We start from the raw sequence: 24,268 nt of genomic DNA, 5'->3' as shown, positions 1-24,268 counted from the left end.
TTTATCACAATCAAACAGCTCCCTGGTCAATTCACTGTTGCAGCTTTTGAGGTGTTAGGCTATGTCCATAAAATAGAACTCAATGATAGGAAATACTCATCATTAATTTAAGAAATTATACCACAAAAATCACATTTTAAATATAATATATTCCAAGTGCTATAAACTTCTATAACTGTACTGTCCAAAATACTAGCCACCAGCCACATGTGGTTATTCTATTTATTTATTTATTTATTTTTGGTACCACAAATTGAACCCAGGTGTACTTTACCACTAAGCCACAACCATAGCCCTTCTTTAAAATTTTTTATTCTGAGACAGGGTCTCATTAAGTTGCTTAGGGTCTTGATATGTTGCTCAGGCTGGTTTTGAATTTGGAATCCTCCTGCCTAGTCTCCTGAGTAGCTGGGATTATAAGTGTGCACCACCACACCCTGCATGTGGCTATTCAACTGAATTAAAATTACACAAAATTAGCAATTTAGGCAGTGGCTCATGCCTATAATCCCAGCAACTCAGGAGGCTGAGGCAGGAGAAGCACGCAAATCCAAGACGAGTCTCGTAAACTGAACAAAATAAAAAATTGTCTCAAAATAAAAAACTGAAAATTAAAACAGGACTCAGGATGTAGCTCAGTGGTAAAACACCCCTGGGTTCAATTCTCAATATAAAACAAGAAAGAAATTCAGTTCCTCAGTCATGCTAATCACATTTCAAGAGTTCAAAAGTCTTATGTGGTTATTAAGTACCATTTAAAAAATTTTTTTTTGTAGTTGTATATGGACAGTATGTCTTTATTTTACATATTTATTTTTACACGGTGCTAAGGATCAAACCCAGTGCCTCACGCATGCTAGGCAAGCACTCTGCCACTGAGCTACAGTCCAGCCCTAGTGAGTACTATTATCAGACAATGCAGATATAGAACACATTAATCTTCACAGAATATTCTATTTATTGAACAGTGCTGTACTAAATCAGTGTTACATGGGGGTTCTGAGAATCTCTATAAAGATAAAATTCAAAACTGGGTGTGGTGGAGTATGCTGACAGTCCCAGTCACTCAAAAGGCTGAGGTAGGAAGGTTAACTTTAGCCCATGAGTTCAAAATCAGGCTGAACAACACAGCAAGACTCCATCTCAAAAATTAAAATAAGTAAATAAATAGATAGATAGAGAAACTAATATCCCAGTAGACAACAGCTCTCCGACTTCCTTGAAGTCCCTTGGAAGTGATGGCTAGTGCTCCAGGTCATAAACTCCTCTACGTGAATTATTTTTTGGTATATTCCATCAGGTACCATTCAAGTGCGTCTTCCTTCTTTACCTCTGACATTTATTGTTTCCCATTCCTTCATTTCAAAGAGTTTTATTTTATTTTTTTGCAGTAAGGAGGAGGGGTTTTAACCCAGCAACTTTCTATCACTAAAATATATCCTCAGCCCTTATTTATTTTTGCCACACTAGGATTAAACCTAGGGCTTCATACATGCTAGACAAGCACTCTACCACTGAGCTACACCCTCAGCTTTATTTTTTATTTTGAGAAAAGGTCTAATTGCTGAGGCTGGTCTCAAATTTGCCTACTTTAACCTCCTAAATCACTGGGATTACAGACATGCATCAACATGCAGCAACAGACCATGCCTGGTCTGTTACTGGTTTTTGAAAATCATTATCATTATTATTATTTTGATACCGGGTATTAAACCCAGGAGTTCTTTTTTTTTTTTTTTTTTTTGTGGTGCTGGGGATTGAACTCAGGGCCTTAGCGACTGCGAGGTGAGCACTCTACCAACTGAGCTATCTCCCCAGTCCTAAACCCAGGAGTTCTTAACCACTGACCCAAGTCCTTTTTTAAAATTTATTTTTTAAATTTTATTTTTTGAGACGGTCTTGCTAAATTGCTTAGGGCCTTGCTAAATTGCTGAGGCTGGCTTTGGACTTGAAATCCCTCTGCCTAGCATCCAGATTCAATGGTATAACAGGGGCACAATCATGCCTGGTTAATTTGATTTACAAAGTCACCCATGAGAAGTAATTATACCCAATTTACAGATGAAAACACTAACTTCAGAAAGTTAAAAAATCTGCCGGAAGTCACAAAACCAGAATTTAAACCAGCACAGAAGCAACAAAACATTTTCATAATTTCAAAATGAGCATTTGACAGTGTTTCAAAAAGTCTAAGATTCAAGACAAGTCTAGGCTGGTCTGCTCCAGAGTTGTATAACACCAAAAGTTAATACGTATTTATTCATTTGTTTGTTTATTTATTTATTTATTTAATTCATTTGGGGGTACCGGATATTGAACGAAGGGGCATTCAACCACTGAGTCACATCCCCAATCCTATTCTGTATTTTATTTAGAGACAGGGTGTCACTGAGTTGCTTAGCACCTCACTTTTGCTGAGCCTGGCTTTGAACTCATGATCCTCCTGCCTCACCCTCCTGAGCCTCTGAGATTACAGGCATGTGTCACTGCACCCAATTAACATTTATTTATTTTTAAAATGTATTTACTATTTATTTTTCGCATGGTACCAGGAATTAAATCCACGACAGTATGCATGCAAGGTGGGCACTCTATCACCAAGCTCCATTCCCAGCCCAACGTTAATATTTAAGTTTTCACTATAACTTCTAATACGTGTCATTATAATAGATCAAAATTTCCCAGATAACAAAACACAAAGTTCACAACTTCACAAATAAGAATTGCAAGCTTGCTGGGTGGGGTGGCGCACCCCTGTAATTCCAACAGCTTGCAAGGCTGAGGCAAAGAGATTGTAAATTCGAGTCTAGTATTGAGTCCTAGCATGAACAAGGCAAGGTTTGATTTCCAGCATCCCAAAAAACAAAAAATGAAGTTGAAGTTCTGTTCCCTAGTATTGTTACCACTGAAGACATATGACAGCACTTCAGGTAGGATATGGAAAATCAGATAAATAATAAGAAACAAACAGTATTTCAATTTTGAAAGAAATGAGAAATTGGGCTGGAAAGATAGAACTCTTTGAATAATAGAAGAATGAGAGAATGGAGTAATGGGAGAGACAATGAACCACAATTCTGATGTCCTAACATTGACTCTATAAACTTTTGTTAGGTCTAAATAAATTCCTTTGCTTTTGTGAATCTCAATTTTGTCATGTCTTAAAGAAAGGAATTGGAACACAGTATAACTTCAGTTCTATCTAGCTTTCAAAAACTCTGTGATATTTAACTAGGGTGGCAGTTCAAAATTAGAGTACTTGCAAAACATTCATGAGGCCCTGGGTTTAATTCCCCAGCACCACAAAAAAATAATTTTTTTAAATCAGCAATTTTGATAGAAATTATGCTTTAGCAAACTATGGTTATTTAGGAGATAAAAGAAGTAGTATTTATAGTAAAAGAGTAATCAAATAAAAGTAATCAGGTACACCAGTAATCCCAGCTACCTAAGGAGGTTAAGGCAGGCAGTTCACAAGTTCAAGACCAGCCTGGGCAATTTAGTGAGCAACCAGCCTCAAAATAAAAAATAATTTAAAAGACTGGCCATGTAGCTCAGTGGTAGAGCATCCCTGGATTCAGTCCCCAGTATGGAAAAAAACAAAAGTAAGCAGTAAGAACTAAGTATAAGTAAATAGAGGGCAGGATTGTAGTTCAGAGGCAGAGCGCTTGCCTGGCACTGGTGAGGCACTGGGTTCAATCCTTAGCACCACATAAAAATACACAAATAAAATAAATGCATTCTGTCCATCTACAACTACAAAAACCTTAAAAACAAAAAAGTAAATAGAGGACAATAAAGACAGTATACAGTATCTCCTCAAGTCAGAGAAAGAGAAAAGAGCTTCGTGACTAAAGAATCTATGTTAAACACTATGGAGTAGGATATAAAGGTCTAGGGAAGGTATGAAAGGATCTGAGTTAGATAAGTGACTTTGGAATGTAAACTTTAGGTAAGAGTAGTAAGTACCCCAGAGAAATCTGCTACTGATGCAGTAATCCAAATAGTGCACTGGTCTGAATGTAAAATGGAGGAGGAATAATACAAGACATTTTTAAAAGGGGGAACAGTCAGGCAGGCATGGCTGTACATTTCTATAATCCCAGTGACTTGGGAGGCTGAGACAGGAGAATAAAAAGTTTGAGGCCAGGGCTGGGGTTGTGACTTGGTGGTAGAGCACTTGCCTGGCATGTGTGAGGCATTGGGTTCAATCCTTAGCACCACATAAATAAATAAAGGTACTGTGTCCATCTACAGCTTAGGAAAAAAAAAAAAAAAAAAAGTTTGAGGCCAACTTGGGCAACCCAGCAAGACCCTATCTCAAAATAAAAACTATTAAGGACTGAGGATGTAGCTCAAAGGTAGACACAGGGATCAATTGCCAGGCCAACAGGAAAAAAAAAAAAAGAGGGGTGGGGGCAAGGGGTGAGGAGGGGATCAAAGTTTCATAATGACTAAATATGAGGGTTTAATATTCATTAAAGATGACAGATGATAACACCCAGGAATTACTGACTCAGCAACAATTCAAAGCTTCAATTAAAGTTTGTAACATTATTTTACATGTCTCATCTGTGTAAAGGCATTAAAATTTTAGTCACTTTTTAATATAAATGCAAATTAACCTTGTTATAAAATTAAATGCTAAAACCAGGCCTGGGGCCCATGCCAGTAATCAGAGCTATGCAGGAGGACAGAAAGTTGGAGGATACCTCAGCAACTCAGGGAGACCCTGTCTCAAATCAATTAAAAAAAAAAAAAAAAAAGAGCTGGGCTGGGGCCAAGTGCAGTGACCTATGCTTGTAATCCCAGCAACTTGAGAAGCTGAGGCAGGAGGATTCCAACTTCAAGGCCAGCCTCAGCAATTTAGCCAGGCTCTGTCTCTAAATAAAATATAAAAAGGGCTGGGAATGTGGCTCAGGGGCTAAGCACCCTTGGGTTCAATCCCCCATACCAAAAACACAGAGTTGGAGATGTAGCTCAGGGAAAAAGCACTTGACTAGCATTTGTGAGGGCCCTTGATTCAATCCTGAGTACCACAAAGGAAAATAAAAGTTGACCAATTCTTTTAACCTTTTCCTCTTGTATGATCTGTATGATCACCAATTTGACACTGAATTCAGCTGGCATATGGCTGCACTGAACTACCTCACCAACAGTAAGCCTATGTCTTGTACCTGCTAGGCACTACTCTACCACTGAGTCATAGCCCCAGTCTTTTCATTTTAATTTGAGACAGGGTCTTGCTAAGTTGCTCAACAGCCCAGCTAGTTTTTGAGTGTTTCAATTCACCCGGCTTGTATTTCAAGACAGTGTCTCACTTAAGTTGCCCAGGCTGCCCTCAAACCTATGATCATCCTGCCTCCTCCTCAGGAGTAGCTGGGATTTTATATATATATATATATATATATATATATATACACACACACACACACACACACATATATATGTATGTATATATATTCTTTCTTTCTTTTTTTGGTACTGGTGATTGAACTCCAGGGGTGCTTAACCACTGAGACACATCCCTAGCCCTTTTTTATTTATTTTGAGACAGGATCTTACTATTGCCTATGGCCTCTCTAAATTGCTGAGGCTAGCCTCAAACTTGAGATCCTTCTGCTTCAGCCTCCAATCACTGGGATTACAGGTGTGCACCACCATGCCCAGCTATGTGTACTTCTTTAATATAGTATAACTGGCACTATGATTCTCAAGAATTAATATCTTTTGTTGAAATTTAAAAAAAAATCTCTCACAGTGGCACATACCTATAATCCTAGCTACTTGGGAAGACTGAGGCTAGTGTGAGCAACACAGCAAGACCTCCATCTCAAAAAAAAAGAAGAGGAAGGAAAGAAAATATCAAACATTCTGGAAGTGGGCCAAAATATGGCAACTAGAACCTAATATTTTATTCAAACAATAACACTGTAGAGTTTCACTGGTACCTACTCTAGGTTTTTAAGAGGAAAGCTAGGCAGAGATACTAAAAAAACAAAACTTGTTTATTTAACTGAAGTGATGATGTATCAGCAAAAAATAAATTTAGGCTCTGAAAAATTATGATGGATATTTCCAAGAATTTCCATAAATAATTTAATATAGCACATATTTTATAGAATTTCCATTTACAAAATTCCATTATTTACATTTGGAGTCTCTATTGTCAAATATGGAAAGAGGATACATATATATTACTGTCTCCAAAAAGTTGTATAAACCTTTGATGTGTCCTTTGCTCCATCTTTAAATAAAAACAAAAGTCTATGACATACATTCAAATGATCACAACGTAAATGTAAATATTTATAGAGAACATAATTCTGTAAAAACAGTTATTTTATTGGCACAATATACATGAATCCAAAACAAAACATGAGCATAAGTCAGCTAAGAACTGGAGAAACACTACAGTGGCAGTTTGCCTATCATCTAGAAGGTCCTGGGTTTGACCCCTAGCACCACCCAAAAAAAAAAGTCAGCTAAAATACACTTTGAGTATATTAAAGAATGAGAACATAATATATGCTTCTGGACATAGAGTGGTTGACACTAATTCATTTCACCAAATCTAAGTTACTTCTTAGCCAGGCCCGGTGGCACATGTCAGTAAACCCAGTGGTTCAGGAAGTTGAGGCAGGAGGATCACAAGACTGAGGCAAGCCTAAGCAACTTAGTGAGATCCTCAGAAAGTGAGGGAGACACTGTCTCCCAAAAAAAAAAAAAAAAAGTGAGGTGGGAGATTGGGAATGTATCTCTATGGTAGGGTTCAACCCAGAAAGAAAAAGGGGGGGGGGATGATCCCCAGCACTGCAAAACAAACAAAACATATAAAACTGTCCAAAGTACAAAACAGCTTTTTCCCTAGTTGATCTATAAAATTTTTAAAGGGTCTTCACAAATAAAGGATACATCATTTGCAAAACATTTTATCATAACATATATAACCTAATTATAACAGGATTCCCCCAACACCCACATACTCATCTACAGTACATGTGTTCAGCAGTCTGACCTGGCTGTGATACCGCAGTGGCTGTAAACTGAGTAGCCCATGGCGGATTCTTCTGTCCTCCAAACTGAGCCATGATGCAAGGGGAAAAAAAACCTTCACTTGTTTTTCTTCTATAGCAGCGATCTATTAAGAAAGGATCCACGTTTCAAAGTTCAACCAAACTACAAATATCACAAAAGGATGTTTAAAAGAAATGTTCAACGTATCAAGGACATCTTCCTAAGTAGAAATAATAACGAAGTAGGAGAAGGGCAAATGAACAACACTTCAAATGCAGCAAAAACACTTTACATCAACTAGATCACCAAAGTACCCTAATTTTAGGGACAGACTGAAAGGGCACTTCTTTCTGCGACTACAAACCGTCACATTTAAACAGAAGACAATCTGCTGTATCCACTGGATTATTAACAAGAAGTTCACAACTCCATATTCACATGATATCTAGCCTTCGTGTTTCTTTAGGCAATGGAGTTGGAGATTGGGGCCAAAGTGGTGGTGAAATCGATAACGGAAAATTGGACGAGACCCCGAACCAAGGTAATTATTAAAAATAACGAACATCTCTAATTTCTCTGGTAGGAAATCAACTAGGACCTCCCTTGCCTTCGCCCCCCTCTCCCTCGTGTGGAAAGGCAGTTGAGATAACGGATGCCCCTTAAAGAACCGACGCGAAGATCCCCCCTCCCGCCAAAGAAAAGTCAAAAATGTGATTATCTTCGCCCGCACATCGCCCGGGCGCGGCGACTCCGACAGGCCAGGGTTCTGCCATCTTCCTCCGGCCCCAGCTCCTCGCGGGCCACGGACGGCGGAAGGCGGAACCCACCGCCCCACAACACTGGGTGAAGAGCCAACAGGGGGATAATCAAGAGTTCAGGCCTCCTTAAGCCCCCCGCACGACCGAGAAAGCCTCCATCCCCAAACCCACGCCACGGCGAGCACCCCCACCCCCGCCCCGGGCTTCGAGGCTAAAGCCGCAGCAGCTCCAGAAAGGGGACGGTAGAGTGTAGCCGGTCAGACCAAGGCTGAGGAGAGCTAGGGACACCTGAGGGGCGACCGGGAAAGAGCGAGGCGGTGGGGGAGGGGCGGGCAGCACAGGGCCTGGTCCGACCGGCACAAAAGGGATCGCGTCCCTCCCGCCCCAGTCCCACAAGAGCCCCACCGATGCCGGTCCGGGGCCTCCGTGCCACCAAAACGAAGGCTCCCAGCCCTTCCGCGATAGGACGGACGTTAAGAACCCTGGCTCGGCCGCCCACCGCGCTCCAACCAAGCGCTGACCAGACCTTCACCTGAGTCGGGTCCCGGCTAACACCGAAGCCATTTCAAACCCGTCAGCCTTGTGCGCATGCGCCAAATTCCCCCTCTCGCTCCTCGCCGTCCCCCTCCCAATCTCCCAGAGGCACAACGCTTACGGCCTGACGTCGTACGCACGCGCTCCCGGCTCGCCCCCAATAGGCTCGCCCCTTTGACTGTGCGGCTAGAACTAGAGCGCGCCTGAGAAGGGTTACCTTTGGCTTAGCTTAACAATGAGCGAGCTACGTCTGTGCGCTAGCTCTGAGGGAAAGGCTGTCCTGAGGGGGTGGAAGGAAAGAATCAGCGGTCACGTGATGCGACGAGACCCGACGCCATTTTGTGATTTTTGTTTTTCCTTTTTTTAACTTAGTACGTTTAATTGGAAGAATGGGTATATTCTGTGACATTTCAAGTATTTTCTTAAATTGAGGTAAATTTCTCTTAACATACAATTCTCTATTTGTATTTTTTCGTTTCTGTGAGTCCGGGTCTTGCTGTGCTGCTTAGGCCGGTCCCAAACTGCTAGGCTCAAGCGATCCTCCTGCCTCAGCCTCCAGCCCTGGGACCACAGTCTCGTACCGCTGCGCCAAAGGTGGACTATTTTAAAGTGTACGATTTAATGGCCTTTAGTGTGTTCATAAGGTTGTGCCACCATGACCACTACTATTATCAGAACCTTTCCATCACCCAAATAAACCTGCACCCATTAAGTAGTCGTGAGTGAGCAGTGTCGTTTGCATAGACGAAATACGTTTGGTGTCTTTCCACAATGTCACAATTTAATGAATAACGATAAATTCACAGGTTACACTTCTTTCATCAGTGCCAGTTTCCTGAATCCTTGTGGGTCACCTGATAGCCGTAAACCAGACAATCACAGGTTCCTTACGCCAGTCTTAATTTTTAATAGCTAAAACACTCGTCATACACTTTACACTGTGTGTGTGTGTGTGTGTGTGTGTGTGTGTGTGTTACAGTAAAGACTAAAAAAGCCTTAAAGCAGCCACAGGTGTTCTGAGACTGAACTGAGAACAAAGGCAGAAAGCAGATAGCCACTGTAGGGGGTCGGATGAGATTAAGGACCAGGCCCAGCGGGTGGCATAGGCCTTTAATCCCAGCGGCTCAAAAGGCTGAGGCAGAAGAATCCCAAATTCAAGGCCAGCAATTTAGCAAGACCCCAAATGACTTCGTGAGACCCTGTCTCAAAACATAAAAAGAACTGGGGATGTGGGTCAATGGTAAAGCTCCCCTGGGTTCAGTTCCTGGTACCAAAAAAATAAAAATAAAAGATTAAGGACCATCGTAATAATTTGTTCCGGGTGTAGAGCACAGGACCTTATTTTAGGCCAAGGTGTGTTTAGACCACAATTTCAGAGTGTCAACTTGGAGTGGGCCATGGGTTGGAGAAACCACACGATGCTAACGCTTGAGGACAGGAATTCAGAGGTTTGTGCCATGGTGATTTTCCTGGGCAAGGTCCATGATGAGTGACCAGGTGATGAGGTTGGGGTACTGCAGTGTCCAGTCTTCGGGTGCTCCTTCTTTTATGGGTCTCAAGTAGGAGAGCTGTTCATTCTGTGGTCTGGTATGTTCTGTAAGCTCATGAACCTGGTTTTTCTGATATGACTTTGATATGCCATGTATTCATGTGCTTCTGATTAATCAGTTCACAGGTAGTCATTTTTATTAGTAGGATTTATTGATTGATTGGTACCTTGTGCCTGTGCCAGGCAGATGGTGGGGGTTTACTTGAACAAACAAGGTCCAGAGTCATTCTACCTCAACACTTAAGGTAGAGTAACTTATGGCAAGCTACTGCTTTACAAAACAGTAACTCAGATTTTGACAGTCTGAGAACTACTGGTCTATACATCATAGATATCTCTGAACAGAGCCCAGTCTGCCCCTCTAACCCCACCAATAAATCCCTGGTCACCACTGATCTTTTTCTTTGCATTGGCCCATCCTAGACATTTCATGTAAGTAGAATCATGCATTATGTGACTTTTCGCATGTTTGGGTTCTTTGATTTAGTTCAAAAATTTCAGGGTTTGATGGTATTGTCACATTATCAGTTTTTCATTAAATCATAAATATTATTTGTTCTTTAATGTTTTGTTTTTCTAGAGTTAAGCAGTGGGGTGTGTGTGTGTGTTGCTAAGCATTGAACCCAGAGCCTCACACAAGCTTGGCAAGCTTTTTCCAGAGTTACAACCCCAGTCCCCAGATTTAAGGAAACTATTTCCAATAAGCTATGTATAGCTTGCAGTAAATTTAGTAAAGTATGCCTTTGTGAGCAAAGATGGAACAAACTTTTTTCTCCCTTCCTATCCCCTCCAGATTTCAGAAACTATTAATGAATATTCTTATATAATAACTTGCATAAATTTAATAAGTTTTCTTGTAATTGGACACAGGGCTTATATTTCCAAGGTTTTGACTGGAATGTCATATTTTCACATATGACCAGGCAACTTTTTAAAATTTTTTTTTTTTTTTTAGTTGTAGATGGACATAATACCTTTATTTTATTTATTTTTATGTGATGCTGAGGATCGAACCCAGGGCTTCACATGTGCCAGGCAAGCACTCTGCCACTGAACCACAGCCCCAGCCCCATAACTAGGCAACTTTAAAGAACTAAGGGTAATCATATGGAGCCAATAAAGCTCTTTGGAAGAATATCAGCCTAGTACCTGGTACTTGATAAACATGGTTCCCTTACTGGTTACTGTACAGTAAGAAATGTCATTTAAGATACTTTGCAGTTTAAGTTATCTTGTGACTTATACTTTTTGCCTCTGGAGAAGGGAAGAAATCATCCAGTTTATAGATATTTCACGAAAAATCTGATGGAAAATGTTTGACTTGACTTTCTAGTCTCTAGGGCTTTAAACATATAATCTGCTAGATATGGTAGTACATGACTATAGTCTCAACTACTAGGAAGCTGCGTCAGAAGGACTGCTTGAGCCTAACCTGGCCAACATAGTGAGATCTTGTCTGGAAAAAAAAAAAATGGGTAGGGGGATACCATCTGAGAGGTTGGGGATAGCTCAGGATAACTCAGTGACAGATCCTGTGCTTAGCATGTAAAAGACTCAAGATTCTGTCCTCAGCATCACCACCACCAAAAAAAAGTACAGTCTAATATTCCTTATCAAAAGTTTCCGGGCTGGGGAGACAGCTCAGCTGGTAGAGCGCTTGCCTTACAAGCACAAGGCCCTGAGTTCAATCCCCAGTACTGCAAAAAAAAAAAAAAAAAAAAAAAAAAAGTTTCTGCAAGGGCTGGGACTGTAGCTCAGTGGCAGAGCGCTTGCCTAGCATGTGTGAGGCATTGGGTTTGATCCTTAGCACCACATAAATAAAGACATTTTGTTCCATCTACAACTACAAAACAAATTTTAAATAAAATGTTTCTGCAAAACAAACTTTGAAATAAGTGATCAAGTGAGAGTGCCAATGCCACCCTCAAGGCTAAGGTCCTGAAGTGTTCACTACCTGCCCTCTAGACTCAAACTGGGCTTCCAACTATTAATCTTTGTTTTACTTTCTTTCATAGAACTCCCCCACCCACCCCATTGGGTACCTCCTGCTAGCACAGGCCTATAATCCCAGCCTACTCAGGAAGTTAAGGCAAGAGGATCACAAGTTCAGGCCAGCCCAGGCAATTTAGGGAGATCTTGTCTTAAAATAAGAAGATACAAAAAAGGCTGGGGACGTGGCTCAGGGGTAGAATACTTGCTAAGCATGTGTGCGTCCTTGGATTCAATTCCCAAACACAAACACACACACAAAGCCTGCTTCTAGCACCATTCAGCAAATATCATTCTTTACTACCAAATCCCAATTCAGACAGTGTTATTTTTATTTGTTTGTTTGTTTGTTTATAATACTGGACATTGAACCCAGAGGTGCTCTACTAAGATGCATTCCCAGCCATTTTTTTTTTTTTTTTTTTGGGTGGTACTGGGGATAGAACTCAGGACCTTGTGCTTGCGAGGCAAGCACTCTACCAGCTGAGTTATCTCCCCAGCCCCTCAGGCTGGTCTTGAACTTGCAACCTCAGCCTCCCTAGTCCCTGGGGCTAAAGGAGTACATTACTGCACCTGGCTTTTGTTTGACCTTTTTTTCAATTGTTTTGGGTATGTACTGTACCTAGGATTGGAATTCTGAATCATATGATAATTCTATATTTAACTTGTTGAGTAACTGCCAAACTATATTTACTGTGGTTACCCTCTTTTGCATTCTCACAAGAACTGTACCATGTTCTTGCCAACCCTTATTTTACTTCTTTCTGCCTTTTCTTTTTTCTTTTTAAAAATAAATAGACAGCTCAGGGGGGCAAGAGAAGAATGGAGAAACTTTGGATGGTGTAGAAGAAAATGGGACAGGAGTGGGTGGAGGAAGGAAAGATAGTGGACTGAGACAGACATTATTACTCTATGTACATGTATGATTACATGAATGGTGTGAATCTACATTGTGTACAACCATAGAAATGAAAAGTTGTACCCCTTTTGTGTACAATGACTCAAAATGCAGTCTGTAAAATAAAAACTAAATAAATAAATAGACATCCTCATGGGCGTGAAGTGAAATGTCATAGCAGTTTTGATTTGCAAGTCCCTTAGGCAGTGACTAAAGATGTTGAGCACAATTTCATATATTTATTGGCCATCTTCCTTGGAGAAATGTCTATTCAGTTCCTTTGCTCTCCCTTTCTCCATGTTTTGGCAAAAATTTTTTTTAAATATATTTCTTTTAGTTGTTGATGTACCTTTATTTAATTCATTTATTTATTTTTTTATTTTTTACTTTTTTATTTTTATGTGGTGCTGAGGATCGAACACAGTGCCTTACACATGCTAGGCAAGCGCTCTGCCACTGAGCTACAGCCCCAGACCTCATTTATTTCTATGTGGTGCTGAGAATCAAACCCAGTGTCTCACACGTGAGGCAAGTGCCCTACCACTGAGCCACAACCCTAGTTCCCTTGGCAAATATTTTTAAAAATATTTTTAGTTGTAGATGGACACAATACCTTTATTTTATTTTATTTTATTTCATTTCATTTGTTTTATTTTGTTTTATTTTTATGTGATGTTGAACCCAGTGCCTCACACATGCTAGGCAAGCACTCTACCCCGGAGCCACAACCTCAGCCCCTTGGTAAATATTTTAATTGTAATAAAAAATATATGTAGCATAAAATTTACAATTTTAACCACTTTTTAGAACACAGTTTAGTGGCATTGGATACATTCATACTGTTGTGAAACCATTACTCCTTTCTCCAATTTAAAATTGGTTGGTTGTATTCTTGTTATAGTGTTTTCTTTTTGTTTGATGGGGGACTCACTATGTTCCCTAGGCTGGCTTTGATTTTGAGATCCTTCTGCTTCAACTTCCTGATTAACTGAAATTACAGGCATGCACCATGTTGCATGGTTTTATTTATTTATTTATTTATTTTCATATTGGGAGTTGAACTTAGGAGCACTTTACCACTAGGCTGCATCCCCAACCCTTAAAAAACAGTATTTTGTTGTTGTTGTTGTTTAATTTTGAGTGAGGGTATTGCTAAATTTCTGAGGTTGCCCCTTCAATCCTCTTGCCTCAACTTCCCAGCTGCTGGGATTACAAACCTGCACTACTGTGCCCAATTTCCATATGAACTATAAAGTAAGCTTGTCTTGCAGGATGTGGTGGTGCACTGGGGAGCTACTGGAGAGGCTAAGGCCAGGAATTGCAAGTTCAATGCCAACCTGGGCAATTTAATAAGACTGCATCTAAAAATAAAGATAAAAAGGGCTGGTGATGACCAGGTGTGGTGGAGCATGCCTATAATCCTAGTGGCTCAGGAGGCTGGGGAAAGGAGGATCATGAGTTCAAAGCCAGCCGCAACAAAAGTGAGGTGCTAAGTAACTCACTGAGACCCTGTCTCTAAATGAAATACAAAATAGTACCGGGGATGTGGGGATGTGGCTCAGTGGTCGAGTGCCACTTCGTTCAATCCCCGGTGCCCCCCTCCCCCCACAAAAAAAGGGCTGGGGATGTACCTCAGTGGTAGAGCACCGCCTAGCATGTGTCAGGTCATTACCAGAAACTCAAAAAATTAATATAAAAATAAAGGATAGTCAGGCAGCATAGGCCTGTAACCCCAGCTACTTGTTTTGTTCTTTTTAGTTATACAAGGCAGTAGAGTCAATTTCAACATATTATAGAAACATGAGTTAATCTTATTCTAATTAGGATCCCAGTCTTGTGGCTGTATATGATGTGGAGATTTACTGTGGTGTATTCCTATCTGTACATAGGAAAGTTGTGTCAGATTCACTTCCCTTTTCCTTCCCTTCATTTCCCCTTATTGTGTGTTAATATCCATATATCAGAGAGAACATTCAACCTTTAGTTTTGGGGGTTTGACTTATTTCACTTAGCATGATAGCCTCCAGATCCATCCATTTATTGATAAATTCTTTGTGACTGTAATATTGCATTGTGTGTGTATATATACCAGATCCATCCATTTATTGATAAATTCTTTGTGACTGTAATATTGCATTGTGTGTGTATATATATATATCACATTTACTTTATTTGTTCATCTGTTATTCCATAGTTTAGCTATTGTGAATTGAACTGCTATAGTCATTGGTGTGGCTACATCACTGTAGTATGCTGAATTTAACTCTTTTGGATATATACCAAGCAGTTGTATAACTGGGACAAATGGTGGTTTCATTCCTGGTTTTTTTTGGTTGTTGGTTGTCCTTAATTTTTATGTGGTGCTGAGGATCGAACCCAGTGCCTCCCACATGTGAGGCAAGTGCTCTACCAGTGATCGACAGCCTGAGCCCTCATTCCTAGTTTTTTTTTGTGTGTGTGTGGTGCTGGGGATTGAACCCAGGGCCTTGTGCTTGCAAGGCAAGCACTCTACCGACTGAGCTATCTCCCCAGCCCACTCATTCCTAGTTTTTTAAGGAATCTTCATACTGCTTTCCAGAGTGGTTACACCAATTTGCAGTCCCACCAGCAATGTATGAATGTACCCTTTTGCCCACATCCTTGCCAACATTTATTTTTACTTGTATTCTTGATAGTTGCCTTTCTGACTGGAGTGAAGTGAAATCTGTGTACTTTTAATTTGCATTTTTCTAATTACTAGAGTCGTTGAACATTTTTTCAGTCTCAGCTACTTTGCCAGGAGAATCATAAGTTCAAGACCACCCCACCTCAGTGAGGCCCTGCTCAAGATTTAAAAAAAAAAAAAGAAAAAGACTGGGAATATGGAGATACAAGATACAACCCAGAGGTATAATGTTCCTGGTTTTAATCTCCTGTACAGAAAAAGAAAAAAAGGATATAGCCCAGTGGTAGAGAGCCATTGAGTTCAGTTCTCAGTACCACTTGTACGCCCCCGTGCACATAGGTACACACACAAAGAGGACTGCTCTAAAGATATAAATTAACTTAGGATAATTAATTGTCAGCCTTGAATCCTAATATGAATTTTATTTCAATTTTTACTCCATGCTGGGTGTGGTAAACATGTGATTACATGTCTGTAATCCCAGCACCTCGGGAGGCTGAGGCAGGAGGATCATGATTTCAAAGCCAACCTCAGCAACTTAGTGAGGTCATAAGTAAGTTAGTGAGGGTCCTAAGGAACTTAGTGAGACACCCATCTCTAATTATTTAAATAAAAATATAAAAAGGGCTGGGGATGTGGCTCAGTGGTTAAATGCCCCTGGGTTCAATCCCTGGTACCAAAAAAAAAAAAAAAAAGATATTAAATTTTTACTCCAAGCTGAAGAAATTGGATTTATTGATAATGTTCTTACTACTATTTTTGATAATATTGAAGTTAGAGGACACTATACCAACAGTGGGGACACTTTCCTTAATCAAGGGTGTTAGAACGTATGCTCCTGAGAAAGTGACATTTGTACATGTGTGTGACAGGAAATTACTACTTATTTGCTACTCCTGTCCTTTAGCTTCCCCCAAAGCACCATGCTCACAGTTAACAAGAACTTTGCTGTTAAAAGTAAAGTGTGAGAATAAGTCATACTTCATGTATGTACAATATGTCAAAATACATTCTACTGTCATGTACTTCAAAAAGAACAAATTTTTTAAAAAGTAATGTGTGAAGGGCTGGGGATATAGCTCAGTTGGTAGAGTGCTTTCTTCGCAAGCACAAAGCCCTGGGTTCAATGCCTAGCACCGCAAAAAAAAAAAAAAAAAAGTAATGTATAATAGGACATAACATCCATGTCTTAATATTATTTTTGCTTTATTTTGCACTCCTTTGGATAGAATCCACGACCGCCCCAACACTAAGGAACTCCACTGAGGTATGACCCCAGTCCAATTCTAATACTTTTAGAATTGAATCCTAGGAAATAGCTTATAGTTGAAAACAAAGGACCAGTATTTTACTGTTTTCTAAGTCTAAACTTTTACTGGTTTTATTTTGACTCTACTTAGGGGACTTACTTTTGTCACTACTTATGTTTTGATTATATCCTTAGGAAAGCAAACCACTTCAACTATTGCATTTTATTTCATTTTATTTATTTATACATTTTTTCATTCTTATTTTATTTTTTATTATTAATGTTATTATTATTATTATTATTATTATTATTTTTGCAATACTGAGGATTGAACTCAACCAGGCACACTTTACCACTGAGATACATCAGCCCTTTTATTATTTTTTTCTTTTCATTTTTTTTAACTTTTTATTTGTTCTTTTTAGTTATACATGATGGTAGAATGTATTTTGACATATTATACATACATGAAGCATATTTCCCATTCTTGTGGTTGTTCATGATGTGGAGTTACACTGGTCATGTATTCATATATAAACATAGGAAAGTTATATCCAATTCATTCTACTATCTTTCCTATTCCCTTGCCCCCTCCCTTTTCTTCATTCCCCTTTGTCTAAGCCAAAGTACTTCTATTCTTCCTGCCCATATATTGTGTGTTAGCATCCCACATATCAGAGAGAACATTGGGCCTTTGGTGTTTTGGGATTGTCCAACCCTTTTATTTATTATTTTGAAACAGGGTCTGGCTGAGTTGCTTAGGACTTCCCTAAATTGTTGAGGCTGTCTTTAAACTTGTGATTCTCCTGCCTCAGTCTCCCCCCAGCTCTCTCAGGGGCTCTTGATTTACACCAGAAAGGAATCTCAAGGTGTGACAAAAGAGGCACAAACATTGATTTAGGAAACAAAAGAGATTTATTCAGGAAAGCAAGCATTAAAGCAGTATATACACTCAAATGGAGAAGTGTGGGATCTCAAGGGTGTGATGCATTTTTGGGGTAGTGGGCCTTTCTTTTTTAAGGAACTGTATACATTGTGAACATGAGAAGGGCCTAGGCCGAGATATCAGCCTGGTAAACTCACTTCTCTTTATCATGGCACAAAGCGCTGGTTGTAGGAGTGTAGGGATCAAATCATCTCACAAAACAGTTCCCTGAGGTGGGATAGGGATAGGTGAAGGGAAATAGAGGTTAAGAGCCTCAACTATAGAGCCACAATGCCCAGGTTTGAATCCTGTCTCCACCTCTTAATCACTACAGCAGACTGAGCATGTGATTTAGCTTTTCTATGTGTACTTCCTGATCAAGGATAACATGACTTACTATATGGAAAGCACTTAGAACAGTGCTAGCACACAGTAAGTTATATGTGTATATATACATATATATATATATATATGTATACACACACACACACACACATACTTATATATTTGTTGTTGTTGTTGTTGTTGTTGTTGTATTCTTTTTTTTTTTTTTTTTTTTTATGGTGCTGGGTATTGAACCCAGGGCCTTGTGCTTGAGATGCAAGCACTCTACCAATGAACTATATCCTCAGCCCTTTTCTACTGAGGGTAGAACCCAGGGCCTCACACATGCTATGCAAGTGCTCTACCACTGGAGATACATGCACAGTTCATTTTGTTAAGACAGAATCTCAATAAATTGCCCAGACTGACCTCAAATGTGTGATCCTTCCACCTCGGCCTCCCAGATATCTAGGATTACAGGTGTGTAGCACCACATCTAGTTAAAAATCTTTGTTTCATTTGTGCTTAGATACATGAGTCAGTTGAAGATCAACTTCACCACCAGCACAACTAATCTAGCTAACATTATTATTTAAGATTATCCTTTGTAGAATATAAAGGCTCTTAACATGGGTGAATCTCTAAATCATTGTTATATGAAATAAGTCAGCTATTCAATTTTCTTAACATTCTGAAAAAGACAAAAAGACTGTACAAACTGAAATCAAATCAGTCATTGCCAGGGGAAACCATATGACAAGGTGATAGACTACAAAGGTCGGTAGGGTAATTTTTGAGGGTGATGAAAATATTTTATAAGTTGAGCTATCTAGTACAGGACACACATGACAACCTGTGGTCACTGAGCACTTCAAACATGGATAGGGCAACCAAGGAACACTTTGTCATTATTATTTTTTAAGTGCTGGGGGAGGAACCCAGTGTATTCTTCCACTGAGCTACACCTCCAACCTTGGTTTTGTGTTTAACATGATCCATGTTTGGTTATCCTACATATTAAATTTTATTGTCTTTTGTAGTTAAAAATGTGTGTATTTTATAGGATAGTAACTTTTTAAAATATGATTTTGAAGAGGAAAGAAAAATTAGACTACCAGGTGCAAAATAGAAGTATAAAATTTATTTAAAACCACCCACAAAGTTCTGTGTAATCAGGAATGATACAATTTGCAATAGTTTTTTTCTTTTAAAAACTCATCACAAAGATTTAAAATATATTTTCAATTACAGTATTCATTTAGCCTTATTCAGTTAAAACAATTAAAAAGAGAAACTTTATGCTCTAACAAATTAGACACACAGGAAAATATAATAGACAATTTCCACAACTATCTTTACATGTATATTTCAATACTAGTACATTTCAATGCATTTTGCTACATAAACATGAAATCATGTACAACTGCTGTGCACCAAAATTTAGCTTAATTAGATCTTTCAAGTAACATGCAATTCCAACTCACAAGTCTTCAAGTACTGCTAGTAAGTGTTCCCTTGTCTGTAGAGGACTAAATGTTGATCATGGAATAAAAGTATCATAATTATAGGATTATCTCTTTCCCTTCTACATGGTGAAGTGCTTTTTCTTTAACTGTTTCCCTCATATGTTAAGAACTAAAACAGATATTTTGTGAAATTTTAGGAGTATTAACAAACATTTCAATGTATGTGATATTTAATACAGTAGGACGGCAATAGGTAAAAAATTCCCCCAAGCAAAAAAATCAAAGATAAAAAAATAAATAGTAAATATATTCCAAAGAAAGAAGTCAGGTAGAGACAAATATTAACTTATAAAATTGATATTTCTCTCTTGGGAATTCAGTACTAATATATTTCACCACTGTGAAGAACCTGTGAGTATTTTACTCCCACCAAGAATAAGCATTCTGGCTTCTCCTTTAAAGCAAGGTAATGCTATGCATGTGAATTTGCTTGGTAGGTTAACATATAGCATGAGAGAACGTGAACAAAATAGAAATTCATGGTTATCTCTCTGCAAAGTAATTTTACAAGTTTCTCTTCAGGGAACACTTCATGATTTCTTAGTAACCCAAATATGACCATCTTCCCATATTTCACAATGCAAAAGCTGCCCTTAGTTTTTACTATAAAACCAGTTCTGGAAAAATATTCTTTTTAAGCACCTATCACAATGTTATCTCATAAAGGCTAAAAAAAAAATATGACCATACATTGCAATAAAAATATTTAATCTTTTTTTAAAAAGAGCTGTTTTTGTGAAATTTTATATCGTTAGCCATTTTATCTTAGCACAAATAGGCACTGGTGAGGATAGGCAGTTACCAAACTCACCAAAACCATCAGAAGATTTTTTTGTTTGTTTTTAATATTCAAGTTTTGGCCTGGTTTTTCTAATGTTCTGATGGGATAGTCAAAATATCCAACCTCTTTATATTTATATAGGGGTTGCTAAAATAATCTATATAAAGGTTATTAAAAACTTTACAAATACATCTCATTTTCCTTAACCTTCTGGCAAAGGACTATTTAACCTTTGAACCACGAATTTTATATGGCTAAAAACAAAGCAAAACAAAAAACAAGACAAAATCAAATAAAAGTTACCTTTTAGATATACCAACAATTTTGCATTTATATCATGAGGGGCTGGGAACTAAAATTGCTTACTTAGCACCATATCCTTCAAGAAATGTACATTTCAATAAATTTTAAGAAATACATTAAACTTTGATTGTGAGGTGCTGACCCTAGTCTTTTTAAAAGTAGTATTCAAAAAATTATTTAGATTACCCATTTTAATAGTAAAGGGGCATTCTTTATAAAGAGTTGTTTTTTGTTATTTTTATTTTTATTTTTTCTACCAAGGATTGAACTCAGGGGCACTCAACCACCGAGCCACATCCCCAGCCCTATTTTTTTATTTTATTTAGAGACAAGGTCTCAGTTGCTTAGTGCCTCGCCATTGCTGAGGCTGGCTTGAAACTCTCCATCCTTCTGCCTCAGCCTCCGAGCTGCTGGGATTACAGGTGCATGCCACTGTACCCAGCTAAAAAGATTTTTTTTTTTTTTTAAATGAAGAAAAAAAAAATTGAAACATCATTAATCCAAGCCCTAAAACATAGATCCTAGAAATTTGGGAATCCTTTCTTAGCCATTTGAAAATAGCTGGTTTAATTAATAATTGGGAACAAAATACTTCAGAAACATGTTCTGCAAATGATAAGATTTTATATTATTTTTAGTTGAAGTCTGACAAAATTTCTGCTTGGCAACACAATCTCTGTCAGTTCAGGGTGCAGAAATGCATTTAGCAGTCTGCAAATATTAAATGTTTTATTCTCAGATTGGTCAAGTTGCTGGATGACTAAGAACAGGTCCAAGCCATTTGCTACTCTTGTCATCTGCAGATTCCTCATCTGTAAGATGGGAATAATGTTCGCTTTCTAATCCTCAGTGTCAGGGAGAAAAAGTTGCACATAGGACAGCACTTTGATAATGGTAAAATTTTATAAAATGCAGGGGTATTATTATAATTATTATTATTATTATTGATACTGGGGATTGAACCAGGGCCTTGACCATGCAAGGCAAGAGCTATATCACAGAGATACATCCCCAGCCAAGGATCATAGCTTTTATTACTACCATTTTTACTTACAAAACAGTTCCTCATTTTTAGCAGTTACTTTTAGATATAAAATGGTGTGGAGTACAAAGCTGAAATATTAAAAGTTATCTATTCCTTTTGAGGTGGTAGAGTGAAGCTTCAGTTGCTGGGAGGAGCACAGTTCTCCCTCCTTTCTGGCCCTTAATTCTCCCCATAGTGCCCTACAGTTTCTGATTGTTTATTAAATCACCTTCTTCTAATTACTTTCATTTTTAGATTTTCTTCACCCAAATTATAAAATAGTTCCTACTATTGCTAACAACCCAAGAATTACAAAGGAGTAATTTTGCATTAGAAAATAGATGCTATCCACGTAGTTTGAATGGGAAATGAGGAATATAAGTAAAGAATCACTTTCTATAGATAAGATCCATTACTAATTCAGTCACTGATTAGCAAATTTATAATCAGCATCAGGCATTAAACAGAAATAGTAAAACCATACAATATAGAAAGTCTTAGAATATTTAACTTCTTATAAATTTTTTTTTTTGGCAAAAGTCTTGAACACCAAGAAAAAAATTAAATATCGTTGGGATTTGTAGAGAGACCACTTGATATTAAGCGGTGTCCTTTTAACCACTGCCTATTCCTACAAACAGAATTTGCCGCTATATTAGAAAGGTTCAATAAAAGCTCTTGATCATTTTTGGTATTATATGAAAGGAGTTATAAGATATGATTTTTTAAAAAATTTTTGTAGTTGGAGAGAATGCCTTTATTTTATTTATCTTTATGTGGTGCTAAGGATTGAACCCAGTGCCTCACACATGCTACACAAGTATTCTGCCACTGAGCTACAGCCCCAGCCCCTGATATATGATTTTAAAAGACACAAAAAGATAACTAGTGTCACTGTTCTTAAAACAAACCATGTGTATTTGCAGAGGGGATCTGAGTAATGGAAACAGGACAGAGAGATGGGAAAGCAAGACATTTTTAATATAAAGAAAATCACAGGAAAAGTAAAAATGTAAAAAGAATCAAGTATACTTAACAACTGTGCAGCTTCCATAAAATGGGAAAAATAATAACAAGCTGAATTTTAAACCAAGGATTTAAAGTTTATAGCATGCCAAATGGAGAATTACATTCCAATATTGTTTCTCTTGAAATGAAAATCTTTCTGACAGCTGCAAAATATTTTTCTTATGAACAAGAGAATGCCTTACATAACAGCTGCTATGGGGAAGATTTCTATTTTTAGACAACTAGGTTTATAGTATTAGTCGAGTCTCAAAAGTCACATTCAAACATAAATGGGTTGAATCGGCTAATGCTGATTCCTACCTTGGGCTTAAGTTTTGCTTAAAAATAAGGGACATATATTGCTGTACAAACTAGAAGAAAATTTATGAACCAGATAAGATCATGAATATGGAAAAAAGGACTTACAAGAAATAAGAAATTAATGTTGAATTTTTAAAGCTAGGAATATTAAGTGTTGTGTACTACCAAAAGATAAACTTGAACATGCCTTGAGTCCCATCCCCTTTTGGTACTGGGAATTGAACCCAGGGGCGCTTAAACCACAAAGTCAAAACCCCAGCCCTTTTTATTTTTATGTAGAGGCAGGATCTCGCTGAGTTGCTTAGGCTGGTCTCAAATTTGTGATCAATCCTGCTTCAGCCTCCTGAGCAGGCACACCACTGCACCCAGTCTTGAGGCCCTTTAAAGAGAAGTGAAAATCAAGAGTGGCAAAGTAAGGGCTCCCTTTACATTACTGGATGTGATAAAATATATGCCTTTTCTTGGCTGAGGAATAAAGACCCCAATCTAAAACAAAAAAACAAAAAAACAAAACAAAAGAAAAAACCAACAACAACAAAAAACCTTTTGAGCAAACAGTGGTATTTAATTGGGTGCATCCCTCCCCCCAAAAAAGGATCAAAACAAATTTATCCAAGCCAGGCACAGTGGCTCATGCCTATAGCCTCAACTGCCTGGGAGGGTAGGGCAGGAAGACTGCTTGAGCACTGCAATTTAGGACCACCAGCTGAAGGGTAAGGTGTGAGCAGTCAAATTCATCCAGATACTGAAACGCACAGGAAGTTTCGAAGTTCAGTGGGGACAAAAATAGTGACATCTTGAATAAAAGCTAGCTCTCCCCTTTTTGAAATTAATAGAGGAACTCAATTTTGTTTTTTTTTTTTTTTTGTGATACTGGGAATTTGAAACTGGAGTACCCTACCACTGAGTACATCTCCAGACACCGACTCCCCACTTTTAAATATTTTATTGTGAGATAGGGCCTTGCTAAACTGCCCAGGTTAGGCTCAGACTTGTGATCCTCTTGCCTCGGCCTCCTGAGTTGCCAAGATTACAGGCAACTGCTGCGGTACCCAGCAAAATACTGAGTTTCTATGTAACACGCACAAGAAAAGCAAAACATGCCCATGAATCTTAATACATTTTAAGAAAACGCAGACTCAGTTTCTAATGAAGTACATGCTGATTTTGACTTTCAGAATTGCCTTCCTGAGCCATGATGACATCATTGTCTAAGGCTATTAGAATAAAAACATGGAATACAATTTGATTGGATAAATCCGGACTCAATAATCTGGCACTGATCACATCACTTGGTTTAGTGACATAGTTACAACACACCTGTAATTTTAGGAGCTACATATGATGAAACAATATTCCAGTTCATGTAGACAGCCACATCAAATTTAACTGCTGGG

The 24,268-nt window shown here is 38.5% G+C and overlaps 1 protein-coding gene across 4 annotated transcripts in view; it reads right to left on the bottom strand.

Moving 5' to 3' along the window:
* The window catches only part of Ccar1 (cell division cycle and apoptosis regulator 1), a 50,073-nt gene extending 41,703 nt beyond the window's left edge, over nucleotides 1-8,370 (bottom strand). For 2 of the 4 annotated variants that reach the window (XM_047552894.1, XM_047552897.1), the window contains exons 1-2: nucleotides 8,181-8,344; nucleotides 7,019-7,141 (exon numbers count right to left, since the gene is read on the bottom strand). In XM_047552894.1, the coding sequence (XP_047408850.1) occupies nucleotides 7,019-7,091 (73 nt within the window). In that variant the 5' untranslated portion in view covers nucleotides 7,092-7,141; nucleotides 8,181-8,344. Of the gene's footprint in view, nucleotides 1-7,018; nucleotides 7,142-8,180 lie in introns of all 4 variants that reach the window. The other 2 variants (XM_047552896.1, XM_047552895.1) reach the window with 2 other exon arrangements.
* Between the last annotated feature and the right edge of the window lie 15,898 nt (nucleotides 8,371-24,268).

The sequence above is a fragment of the Sciurus carolinensis genome, chromosome 5 (assembly GCF_902686445.1).
Source record: "Sciurus carolinensis chromosome 5, mSciCar1.2, whole genome shotgun sequence".
Taxonomy (NCBI): Eukaryota; Metazoa; Chordata; class Mammalia; order Rodentia; family Sciuridae; genus Sciurus; species Sciurus carolinensis.
This window is presented reverse-complemented; position numbering and strand designations above follow the sequence as displayed.